Source organism: Cygnus olor, chromosome 29, assembly GCF_009769625.2.
Source record: "Cygnus olor isolate bCygOlo1 chromosome 29, bCygOlo1.pri.v2, whole genome shotgun sequence".
NCBI classification, from domain to species: Eukaryota; Metazoa; Chordata; class Aves; order Anseriformes; family Anatidae; genus Cygnus; species Cygnus olor.
Genome location: NC_049197.1, coordinates 501,790 through 514,082, shown reverse-complemented (window position 1 = coordinate 514,082; position 12,293 = coordinate 501,790). Strand labels below are relative to the sequence as shown.

General features: G+C 61.2%; 1 protein-coding gene across 8 annotated transcripts; it reads right to left on the bottom strand.

The window, feature by feature from the left end:
* Positions 1-142: 142 nt before the first annotated feature.
* Positions 143-12,197, bottom strand: SLC11A2 (solute carrier family 11 member 2). 8 transcript variants are annotated; one of them, XM_040539731.1, is made up of 16 exons: positions 12,134-12,197; positions 8,351-8,437; positions 7,278-7,408; positions 6,590-6,715; positions 6,346-6,465; positions 5,290-5,396; positions 4,524-4,594; positions 4,376-4,443; positions 3,940-4,095; positions 3,398-3,556; positions 3,073-3,159; positions 2,511-2,630; positions 2,144-2,293; positions 1,782-1,855; positions 1,500-1,653; positions 143-1,054 (listed from the first exon to the last, which is right to left on the bottom strand). In XM_040539731.1, the coding sequence occupies exons 1-16, from the start codon at positions 12,180-12,182 to the stop codon at positions 944-946; spliced, it is 1,770 nt and encodes a 589-aa protein (XP_040395665.1). In that variant the 5' UTR covers positions 12,183-12,197; the 3' UTR covers positions 143-943. The 8 variants fall into 8 exon arrangements, with proteins under 8 accessions (XP_040395665.1, XP_040395666.1, XP_040395670.1 ...); XM_040539732.1 differs by having other exon boundaries at positions 7,278-7,405; XM_040539736.1 differs by lacking the exon at positions 12,134-12,197 and adding an exon at positions 11,354-11,849.
* Between the last annotated feature and the right edge of the window lie 96 nt (positions 12,198-12,293).

The window sequence follows — 12,293 nt, the reverse complement described above, 5'->3', positions numbered from 1 at the left end:
CACGCCCTGCAATGTGACTTTGTGAGCCACACGGCAGGGACTTTTGAGAACTGCAGTGTTTCCATGAATCACATCCATAGGAAATTAATTCACAAACCATAAATAACCAGACAGATTAAAACTATTTTTTTTTTTTTTTTCCTTTGCTGACCACCAAAATCACATGCCAGGCAAGTTAAAAAAAAAACCAACACGATAATGCTAACACCGAGGCGTCCTGTCCTTACGCCAGGGGACGCTGCTCCGGCATCCCAGCTCCCACCTGCATGGCAGCTGCACGTGGCATTCAGCCTCACGGTGAATTTGAGATGTTCGCCCCCAGTATTTTCAAGTGAAACATCAAATGCAGTCAGCTCACGATCCAGAGCCGTGAGCTGACTGCAGAGGTAGACCCTGAACGTAGTGTCACTGCAGGAGCATCCTTCTGACGTGGCCCAAAGGGCGCACTTGGAATTTCCTAGCTTATTGTTCCTTTGATTCTGCAGCTGAGACCCAGTAATTACGTGGGGCTGGATTCTCACTGTGCTTCAGAATTTCTGCTACTTGGATTAAAATGCAAAGAGAGGGGAGAGCCTGCTGGCTGTAATGCAAAAACGAGGGGCTGAGGCAGGGCTGAGCCACAACGAGGAGTCAAGTCAGCAGCACAGCACCCTGCCCTCTGCTACGTGTTAGCGTCTGCAAGCAGGCAGCCTGCAAGTCCTGTAGTGCTCAGCACCGCTCTTACGGCTGTGATTAGAGGCGTTCAGCAAAGAAAACAACTGACTTTTTAGTATTTTTAGCAGCAACGCATTTCCCAGTATGTACATCTGATTTCCCACGCGACAAGCAGAGAACTGCACCAGTAATCCCTGTGCAAACCGCACATACACTTGTATATGTTCACACGGTAAACCATAGAAACGCACTGGCTCTGATGGCTACTTTCTGTGGAGGGGCGCCGCGGCTACTTGGCGGCGTGCGACGGGGACTCCTCCGTCAGCAGGGTCCGGGTGACGCTTACCGTTTTCCCGCAGGCCAGGAAGGAGACGCCCAGAGCGATCAGGCACAGCCAGGTCTGCAAGAGAAGGAGGCGCTGGAGATCAGGGAGACCCGGGCTGCACGGCCAGTTGGGGTAATAGCTAAATAAACGGTCTGCTGAAATAGCAGAAGCGGAGTTGAGAAGTAAAACAAACAAGGCACTGACGGCATTTTGCTCCTCTGGCATTATTACAAATTCTCCTCCAACTTTTCACCTGCTGTGACTGATAAATGGAAGCCCTTTGGGGAGCAGCCAAGAGAATTGCTACAGAAACAGCTGAAAGAGCCGGGGAGAGGCCGTGCAGGTTAGCAGGTGCGGCACAGAGGGTTCCCAAGCCGATCCGGCCACAAAAGCCTCAATTTCCCCATCTGCTCTGACTCCCTGGCAGAGTTTAATGCCTTCCAAACGTGACAATATTAACACGGTGGTGAAAAAACGAGTCTGTTGACGTGTCCCCCCTACAGGGACACTCCAGACTTACCAAATAGGCGACGAAGGACAGGTAGACCACGCTGAGAAGCGCCGCCCCGATGTACAAACCCAGGTGGTTCAGAGACATGACGTAGGCCACCACGAAGTACATGTTGATGCTGCAGATGAGAAGGATCACCACTCCGCCGCCGATCTTCCAGAACCTGTGAGCAAAATCAGGGCACGGGGGGTGAAGCAGAGGGGCCACGCTTGCATCCGGAGGGTCAGGAGGTGAGGTCAGAAAGGCGTGCCTGAGAAAGCAACGCGCCTGCTCCGTCCCCTCCGTACTTACAGTCCATTGGCAAAGTCATTCATGACACTGGGCAGGCTGGTGAACGTCAGGACCGGGATCAAAGCGAAAGGAAGCTGGAACATGCAACAACAGGCAGAAGAATAAAGAGTGGAAATCGTTTAGGTTATCTCGGCACGGACAAACACCGCCCACAGCTGACAGCATTTCCCCACGGCTATTGTAGAGCGAGTCAAAGGGACTTCCCCTGGCTGGAAAAAGGAAGCAATCTGAAACCCTGGCGGAACCTCTTCACCTCCCACCACAGACCAGAATCAATCAGCGCTAACTTCTCCGCTCAGCTTAGCACCAGAGCCTGAGACGTTCAGGGGGCTCCACGCGTTGTTCCGAGCCCCGTCCCTCACCTGGAGGCTCATGAGGACGTTTAAGAAGTCGTTCATGCCCGTCAGGTGCTCGACATCCTGAAAGATGGCCACGAAGAGGGTGGGGGTGATGGCGATGGAGCGGGTCAGCAGCACCCGGGCGAAGCGGGACCAGCGCAGATTCAGAAAGCCCTGCAGAGAAAAAGAGCAGCTGTGGGTGAGAAGAGCAAGGAGACATCAAGTGTGTGGGGAGGTGAGGGCAGGAGGAAAAGCTGACTAGTTTGAAAGGCACATAAGGGAATTTCACAGAGCTTCCGTGTGCTCAGTGAAGGGAAATGACCAATATTAGCTCTAAAGGTTCATGAAGAGAGAGAGCAGGGACAGAGGCAGCTGTTAGAGTGCTCATTACCTCCATGACAAACTGTCCGGAGTACGTCCCCGTCATTGTTGAGCTCTGGCCTGCAGCAAGGATCCCGATTGCCCAGATGTAGAGAGCGGCGGGGCCAAAGTAACAGCCCAAAACGACGCCCTGGAACAGAGATCTGCAGGTTCCCATCTGCTCAGTCCCAAGTAAATCCCCCGTGGCCAGCGCTTCCCATCATGGGCACAGAGTTGGAGGAGAAGCAATAATCCATTTGGAGAAGGAAAAGCACTCCCCACATTTGCTGCAAGTAAGGCAACGCCCCGTGGACTCCCATCTTAAGAAAGGGGATTTGGGACGGATTTAAGGGAAAACTCTGTCACGGCCAAGCTAATAAAAGAGGGCAATAGGCAGAGCGGGGGCGTCTCCGGGGTCAGGTTAGATGCAGCACAATTAGCAGAGGGATTGATAATTGTGCTTGGGCAAAGGGCGAGGCTCAAGGACCTCCTGAGCCCTCTTCCAGCTCTGCTTTCAGCAACGTCCCGGGCTCTGTTTACCCAGGAGGAGCAGCAGCTAACAGCCGAGGCTGTCCCGCCCCGCAGGTCCTCACCCCTTTGTAGATGTCCACCTGCAGCGTCTGGTTGTTGTTGGGGAAGAGGGAGGAGTGGGGGCTGCTGGTGTTGGCGCAGACCTCGTGCTGCAACGAGACAAGGGCAGGCGGCTCGACCGGCTCTGCAGGAGCGCTGGGGCCCCTCAGGCTGGTTTACACGGGCAGCTTCAGCACCCGTCATCTTCCCCCCCCCAGTTACACACAGAATAAGTGGGCTCTGCCTGACACAGGGGCACTGAGGAGGCTCAGAGCCCCCCTGCTGCCCCAGCGGCCCCACGGCTCGGCATCGGCCCAGAAATCACAGCCGTGTCCCAGCCCCACTCACCACATCCGCATTCGTCTTGTCAAAGAAAGCCTCAGCAAAGACGGTCACCACAAAGATGTTGATGATGAAGGAGACAAAGAGGGCTATGCAGGACTCGATGAAGAAATACTTGTTAGCCTCTCGGACTTCCTTCTTGTTTGCACGGTTCACTTGCCGGGACTGAAAGGGAGATGGTGACAACAGCAAGTTTGAGAAAAGGGAACTGGATATTCCACTACTTCTAACTCTAAGTACGTTATATCAGACTGGCAGTGGGACACAGGTCACCAAAAGTATGGAGAACACGCTGAAGGGAAGCAAAACTACGAATGTGCAGAACAAGCAATGAGTTGGCATCTAAAATGCTGACAGCCCTGTCAGCGTGGCTGTGCTAGCTCGGAACTGGACGCATCCGACGTCCAGGGACCCAGCCAGCCTGGGGTTTGCTGTGTCCCCTCGATAACAAACGCTGACTCTCCGAGCTCCGTGGCTGTGACCGCTCAGCACCGCAGACCTCCCCGCACAGCATTCCCCTCTCTGCATTACGCAGAGCAGCTGCTCACCTTGACCAAGGCAGAGTGCAGGTACATGTTGTGGGGCATGATGACGGCGCCCACGATGCCCACGGCTTGCTCCAGCTGCGGCGTGCCGCAGTTCTGGCAGTAGGGGATGAAGAGCCCTTTCAGCAGCTGCTCCTGGTCAGGTTTTACTGTGACGTACTGGGCACAAACACAAAAAAAATGTTTTTTTTTTAGTGTGACGTGCATCATGCAGCAGCTTGGACTGCCCATCTGAAAATACTCAAAAACCAAAACGTGGCCACCGTGGGGAGGCAAAACCACACCGCGGCAACCGTGTGCCATTTAGTTAAGGCAGGGACGCTTCGCTGAGCAGCACGCACCGGTGCTCGCACTGCAGCGTGCACAGCAGCTGGGTGACAGCCTCACCCCTCTGTACAGACCCAGCTTCAAACAGCCTCAGTTTTCCAGCTGCAAGTACCTCGTATCCGAACGTCAGCGCCATGATGGTGATCAGAAAGCCAAAGAACGCCTCCAGTTTCCGCAAACCTGCAAAGAGAAAGAGACCGTCAGCGTGCTCGGGAGGGCCGAACCTGATTTCCCTTCCAGGATTCCGCCGGAGGAATTACCGTATTTGTCCAGGAAGAGGAACACAAAGGTGTCGGCGATGGTGATGAGCACGCCGCCCCACAGCGGGATCCTGCAGGCGGGCGAGAGCAGGCGTCAGCTGACGAACCCCCCCCACCTCCCCCACCAGCACTTCAGGGTCAAAAATCTCTTTTTCCTTAGGCCATCTGTTTGGGGAAGGAACCACGCTGTGAAGAGGTTTGTTTGCAGTCTGACGAGAAGTTTGCCTACACGGGACAAGACCCCGGAGGTTTATTTTCTGCTCAAAGCAGCAAATAAGCAGCTAAGAGCTCAGCATAGCTCCGATAAGATTTTTTTCCTCAAATCTAGAGAGCAAACTGCACGTCTGCAGCAAGGACAGGAGCGAGCGAGACTTTAGCAGCAAGTTGGTACAAAAAGGTAGCTTCCTTTCAAGTTTTGATTTCCAACCTTTGTGGCCAAAAAGGGACACCTTCCTGGCGGTCCTTTACTGGGAATACAAAACTTGCCAGGGAGGCTGCAGCCCAGTTTTTGGCACGTATCAATTACAGCTGAAAAAAAAAGGCAGCCACCTACAGTTCTCCTTAGAGTCAAAGTAAATCGGGCACCAGCGGCTGAGTCATCTGGGACAGAGCCAGCACAGCGTGGGTGAATCACCCTCCCCAAAGAGCTTATTTCGGGAGGTTTATAGGAAATAAATGAGTACATTTGGCACACGCGACGTCCCTTTCTTAATCCTAGAGGGGGGCACTCATTTCCTGCGTCCCTGTGACGACAAACCCAACTCACTTCCCCATCGACAGGAGGTTGATGGCAATCGCCGAGCCGATGACTTCTTGCATGTCGGAGCCGATGATAGCGAGCTCGACCATCAGCCACAGGATAATCCGAGGAACCTGGGGGTACAGAAACAGCCCCATCAACAGAGAGAGGGAACAGCTCGCTTCTCCCTGTAATTTCTGAGAGGAACATCTGATTATGGGGACTGCACACTCAGGAACTGTTGCTTTTCCCTGCTTTGCTGCTTCCACATCGAACGAACGTGCGGAAAACATGTTGACAATTGGCACCTGGGGCTGGTCTGGAGCAGAAATGCAGGTTACCTGTGGCAATCCCCAGGGGAGGTTCCCGGGTCACTTATATAACCTCAATTACTCGCCTCAACAGATATCGCGCGTTGCGAGAGTGAAACCAGCTGGCTCTGCGTGCTGACGAGCCGGGAGCCCTTTCGCACGGTCACGCCAGTGACGAGTCTCGAGGGTTTGACAGGACGGGGACATCACCGACTTCCCCAGCCCTGCTCAGCCGCAGCTGAGGGCGATGCACGGCCCCGCGGGCTTCTGAAGCAGGGGGATGTACCACGAGAAAAGGGTCTTGTTCTAAAAATGCCATTTCTCTCCTCGTGATGCCTTGTGCTTATCTAACCGAGACGTATTTCAGCTTGCCTCGGGAACTCAGGGAGGGTTTTTTTTTTTTGCAGGCTCTGGCTGCGAGTCACTGCCAAGTGCCAGGACACTCACCACGCCTCCCTCCTCCTGCCTTCCTTCCCGCAAACGGGGAAAACACCGACGGGACCTGAAGTGTCCCCGAGCCGCCTCCTACCAACCCAGGCCCTCCTTCACTGGGGCAGCTCTCAGGCTGTGATTAAAGCCTCTCTCTAAACCTGCCTTTCTTCCAACCACGCAGAAGAAATCAACTTAATCCCCCAGCTCCCCGAGTAATAAAGATACGAGACTGAAAACATATTTTAGCAACCCAAACACCTTCTCCCGTGGAGGATTTGGCACCGTGAGTGGCAGGAGAGGCGGAAGAGCCCCCGGCCAGCCGAGCGGCGCGGTCACCCACCTTCTGGTACTGCCGGTGGCAGACCTCAGCGAGGTGCAGCCCCGTCACCACGCCGAGGCGCGCGGCCAGCCGCTGCAGGAGCAGCCCGATCACCGTCGCCAGCAGCAGCACCCACAGCAGCTGGGGAGAGAGGAGGGCACCGGTGGGTGCGTGGGCGCAGCGGGGTCCCTGCATCCCGCACCCCTGCCCTAAACCAACTGGGGGCACCATTTCCAGTGCTTCCCTCCCAGGTTTCCGTGCTGACCTTAAACCCTGCGATGGCCCCAGACTGCAAATCCGACTCGATGTTGCCTGGGTCCAGGTAGGCGATACTCATCAGAAAGCCCGGCCCGGTGAAAGCCCAGAGCTTGCGGAAGCTGAAGCACGAGTGCTGCGATGGGGAAGGACGGGGACGTCAGCGCCCAGCTCTGCCACGGGGACGTGGCGTGCCCCAGAGCAACCAACGTGGCAGAAGTTTTGATGTTCGCTGCCCCGGTGAGGTCGGGCTGTTCCTTCACCTGCTCCCGAGCCCCGCAGCCATCGATGCGCGCGGGGACAGCCGAGGACACGACCCGGCGTGGGAGACGAAGCCTCCCACGACAGCTGGAATGTCACCCCCACAGCTGGAATGTCACCCCCGTGCTCAGAGGGGGACAAAGCCACACTCGCGTGCTCCCTTTCCCCGATAAGGGAACAAAGAGCCAACCTCCCCTCCCCTGGGCCTGCAAAGGGTGATTGCTCTGCTCGTTGGCAGCTCTTGAGCCAAATCACCCGGGATGAATCATTAACCCCAGGGCGAGCTCGGAGACCCCTCGCCCTCCCCTATCCCAGCCCTGGAGCACGCTCCCAAGCTGCACACGGATGCGGCCGGCACCCAGGGGTGCTGCTCACCCCCAGCACCCACCGCCTGCAGGACTTTTTCCGGCCCGATTTCCCGCTGGGGAGGCACCCACCGTCTCGTCCTCGGGGATGGGGATCTTGCTGTCGAAGTAGGTGGTGAAGGGCTCCTCCGAGGAGGTGTCCGGGGGCTGCAGCGGGTTCCTGCTGCCAGAGACGGTGCTGATGCCATCCCCGGAGCCATCTTCTGGGGGAGGAACAGAGGGGGAAAGGAAGGAGAGAGTGAAAAACCTCACGGGAGAAACTTGGCAGAGGCTCTGCAAAGCAAACCGTGCGTGTCCCGGCCTTGCGGCTGGCACGGGTCGGGCTGTTTGTAAAGACAATCAACAGAAAGAGCGCGGTGCTCCAAACCTGCCTCTTCGCACCCCCCGCCCACGTGGCAGCGGGTTTGTTCATTAAATCCCTTTTCAAGCAGCAGTTTGGGGGCACTGCCTGACACCAGGGCGGCCCCAGCGCGTGACCGGAATCATCGAGGAGCCAGAGCCAAGAGCAAGGAGCAAGGAATCGTCAAGGAGCAGAGCCGCTGCCGCTTCTGCGGAGAACATCGCCCCGAGCTCCCCTGGCAGGCGAGTTTTCAGGACGGTTTCTACTCGTGAGCAGGGTGCGGGGGGTCACCCCGGCAAGGAAACTGCAAACTCCTGCCCCTAAGACCCGTAACGTCCCCTGAAGAGCCCTAACGTCAGCCGATCCCCCCCTGCCCAGCTCCGGCACAGCGGGGCCCTACTCACTTCTGCTCTCCGTCCGCGGCATTCTGCTCCCGGAGCCGCGCGCGCCGAGCACCCGGCCCTTGGAAGGGGCCGACCGCCACGGGCCGCTCTTTTACCAACTTTCCTATTGCATCATCAGAGCAAACTGCAGCCCGTCAGCTCCTCCTTCCTCCCGGCCTCCCAAAGACCTCGCGGCACGTTTGCATAATGGCTCCGGAGCCAGCCCTGCGCGGGGGGAGCCGGCGGTGCCGGGCTGCCCGGGTTGAGCAAGGCCGGGCGAGCCCCAGGACCCAGCGCTTGTCCCCGCTCCGCTCAGCCCCCGCGCGGGGCAGCAACGGGCACACGCTGACCCCGCGGTGGGTTTTTTGCTCGTTTCTTTTTGCGGGGGGGGGGGCGATTGGAGACGTGCGGGGGGCGCTTACCGTCGGGCGTCCTCAGGTCCGTGTCGGGGGTCCCCATGGCTGAGCCCTGCTGGTGCTCCGGGGACGGGTCTAGGTGGGCCGTGTTGGCTGCAAAGGAGAGGGGAGGGTTCGGTTACTGGGGGTGCCGAGGAGGAGACCGAAATCCCCCGGGAGAGCGGCCGCCACCGGCAGGGACAGAGTTACTTCCCCCGGGAGCTCCGGCCACGAGGCCGGGAGGAGGGAGCAGAGCACCTGGCCGTGTCCGCGCGCCTCTTGTGAAACTCCAGCTACGGAGACAAGAGGGGAATTTCCTTTCGGTGCACAAAAACCGCATTCCTTCCCTCCGGGCAGGGGTGTCGGACCTACACCGCGCCCTCACGGAGCATCCAGAGCTCTTCTGGGAGCAGGACGCGGCCCTTGCACCGTCGACCCGGGCAGAAAGGCGCCGGGAGCTGGGGCAGGACGCGCAAAGCTGGCCCCAAAAGTCAACCCCAGAGCCCGCGAGGACACCTCGACGCACCACCAGCACCTATCGTAGGGATGTGAAGCGCTTCATCTCCGCCGACGACCCCGTGCATTAACGGGGGAGTTCCTTGTAATACGAAGACATCAAAGGAAAACATCCAACAGCAATTCAGTTTAAGCGATTCGAACCGATTTTAGGTTCGTGAAGATTCATTTGCTGCTTCCACCAGCAGCAGCAAACCCCCAGCTACGAAGGCTGCCAAAATTACCCGGAGAGGGCAGCGAGGCCGCTGCTCGCTGGCGCGACACGATCGCTGTTCCTCCGTCCGCGCGCCCTCGAGGCTGCGAGCTGTTGACTTTTGGGCGAACAAAGCAGCCGCCGTGCCCCGGCAGCCCCGAGCTCGCTGCTTCTGGCAGCAGACAGCCTCGAGGGTTTGCTCCGGAGCAGAATTCCCGCTGGATGCCACCGCGCAGAGCTGCGCCGCCGCCTGCCCCGTCCCCTCCAGGGCCACCGCCGTGCCCGGGGGGAGCGGTGGCAGCCCCGCGGCCCCCACGGTTCTGCCCGGACCCCTCCTGCCCGGGGGAGGCACGGAGCTTTCCTCCCGCGCACACTTCCACTATTTCCTTCCTTCTAGGCTCACGTTTAAAGCGCTGCCCCGAGGGCTCCTCGGATCAGACTTCAGCAATAAGCCGTCTTTTCCCCGGCTCCTCGCGGAGGAGCGGCGCTCGCCTCGGCTGCCGGCCCCACGAGCGCTCCCTGCACGGGCCCCGGCGAGGCGGAGGGAGGCGAGGGCAGGGCGAACGCTCGGCACGGCGCTGCCTGACCCCGGTATCTCCTTGCCAAACGCGGCCCCGCGCAGGCGGGGGCAAAACGGGCGCCGCTATCTCTGCCGCGAGCTCCTCGGTTCGGAAGCGATGCGGGGGCTTGGCCTCGCTCCTACCCCCAGCCCCTGTGGGTCTCACCGTCACCGCGTGGGTCCGGATTCGCTCCCTGTGTTCACACCCCGGCGCGGCGGGCGCCTTCCCAGGAGGAAACCCGCTTGGAAATGGGGCGAGGAGCTGAGGATATTGTGCAGTCGCTCTGCTCCGAAGGCAAAGCTGCTACTTCTGTTCTCTGGGCTTTTGATACCCGTCTTTTTGCTGATGAACCTCGGCCCTTTGGGTCTGTTCTCCCCGCTAGCCGGAGGCAGAGCCGCCGTCTGTCACGAGGGCGGCACGCTCGGCGTGGGTTATCGGGCAGCCCCAGTCCCACGCTGGGAACAGTTCCTGCCGCTGAGGTCGTGGCATTTGATTTCGAGCTTTGATGTTGCTGCTTTCCTCAGGCACCGGTAACTCTTCCGGAGCACCCCGGGGCCCTGCGGGGCCAGCCCTTTGTGCAATGGTGCAGAACTCCCGGCCCCATTCCCTGCGGACACCGCTGCCCTAAGAGCAACACCCACAGAAGCCGAGCGGACTGCAAACCGACCCCTCACCCTCCTGCTCCAGACCCTGACCACCTTCCGCGCCCACCCAGTGCCACGGCAGCGCCAGCTACGGACAAAAACCGGGGTTTTCGGGCAAAAGCCCGTGGCAGTGCCCGCTTTGGTTCCGCGGGATCCCCCGCACGCCCGGGCTCTCACCCGCCCCGGCAGCCGACGGGTGACGCGGCCGAAGGTACGGGATTGCTCAACCCTCGGCTCCGCCACGAGGTCGCCCGGCTGGCTCCCGGGTTAATGAGGCGAGCTCCTCCCTGCTAATTGCACCGGGAGAGGCCGTGGCCAAGGGCAGGAGGGCACCGAGCCGCCCCCGGCCCACTGACAAGCGCCGGCCCCGTGGCAGCGGCGAGGCTTGGGGCTCGGAAACGTCCCCAGAAAACGAGGCCGAGGGGGGCAGGCTGGGGCGAGGAACGCTGAGAAGCACGAATCGAAGAGACGAGGAGCCGGGCGGACCGCGGGAGCGCGGTGCCCGCGGTGCCGGTGTCACCTCCGTCACCCGGCGGGGTCACCCCCGGCACCCTCGCCCTTCCCGGCAGCTCCGGCCTCCGGACCCCGGCCCGAAGCGGTGCCAGGGCAAGGGGACGCGCGAGGCCCCCACGCCCAGGGGGAGCCCCCCCGGGGGCTGGGGGTCCCGGGGGTCCCCGGGCAGGGCCGTGGGGGTGCTGGGGGCTCAGGGATGGGGGGGGGGGGGCAGCGTCTTGGGTCTGGGGGCATCGCCCTCCCCCCCCCCCGGACTGACCCCGCCCCTGACCTCCTTTGGGGGATCCCGCAGCACCCCGGGGACCCCCAGCTCAGCACCAACACACACAGGCCCCCCCCCCCGGCTCAGTCCCAGCACCCCAGGGACCCCCCAGCACCCCAAGCCCCCCCCCCCCAGCCCAGCCCAGGACCCCCAGGCCCTCCCCTCAGGGCCCCTCTTCGGCCCCCCCCCGGCCGCCCCCTCCCCAGCGCTCCCCTCAGGGGTCCCCCATTGGCACCCTGAGGGGGGGCCCTCCCCAGACCCCCCAAGGGCTCCTCCCCAACGCCCCCCCGGGCCTCAGGGGGCTCCCCGGGCCCTGCCCCGGGCCCCGGCCCCGCCGCTCACCGCCTCGGCCGCCCCCGGCCGCCCCCGCCGCCGCCGCCGCCGCCTCATGCCCGGCCGCGGCCCCCGCCGCCGCCAGACCGGGCCGATCGCGCTCGGGGCCGCTCGGCTCCGCTCGGGAGCGCTCGGAACCGTTCGGGGCCGCTCGGCTCTGTTCGGGGCCGCCCGGCTCGGCAGCGTTCGGCTCCGTTCGGCAGCGCTCGGCTCGAAGACCTCGGAGCCGCTCGGCTCCGTTCGGCCGCGCTCGGCTCGGAGCCGCTCGGCTCCGTTCGGCGCCGCTGGGCTCGGGAGCGCTCGGCTCCCTTCGGCTGCGCTCGGCTCGGAGACCTCGGAGCCGCTCGGCTCCGTTCGGTGCCGCTGGGCTCGGGAGCGCTCGGCTCCTTTCGGCTCCTTTCGGCTCCTTTCGGCTCCTTTCGGCCGCCCTCGGCTCCCTGCCCGGTGCCGGTGGCACCAGCCCGGTCCCGGTCCCGAGGCTGAGCCCGCCCCATGCGGCAGCTGCAACTCATCCAGAACCATCAGACAACGCTGGGTTTTTTTGGGGGAAAAAAGCCTAGTTTTGAGTCCTGTTCGTTTTCCTGGCTGTTTTTCAGCAGACAAACGCCGCTTCTCCATCACTCCGGGCTGCTCCTGTGAAAACTCGCGCAGCAATTCTCCTCACGAAAGCTCCGACGGGTTGCGCTGGACAGGCACCAAAAACGCCGTCCCCTCAAAACCCCCGCGGGGCATTCCGAAAAACACCCGAACCGGAGGAAAAAACGGGCGGCCCGGCCGCGGGGCACTCACCCAGCTCGCAGGCGGCGGGGCCGGGCTCCAGGCGGTGCCTGCGGGGCATGGCGCGAGGCTCGACGCCGCTCCTGCTACCGGGCGCCCGGCCACCGCCTATAAGAGGTGTCCCCACCCTGCTGCGCCCCGCGGGCAGAGTCCCCCGGGGGGCCGCGGGGCC

Excerpts from the sequence above, each read along its gene's own strand:
- SLC11A2 (XM_040539729.1), bottom strand. The coding sequence starts at position 8,663 with ATGCGGTTTTTGTGCACCGAAAGGAAATTCCCCTCTTGTCTCCGTAGC. Across the intron at positions 6,716-7,277 it reads CCATCCCCGAGGACGAGACG|CACTCGTGCTTCAGCTTCCG; the intron begins GTGGGTGCCTCC and ends TCCCCATCGCAG. Across the intron at positions 2,294-2,510 it reads CCGGACAGTTTGTCATGGAG|GGCTTTCTGAATCTGCGCTG; the intron begins GTAATGAGCACT and ends TTTTCTCTGCAG.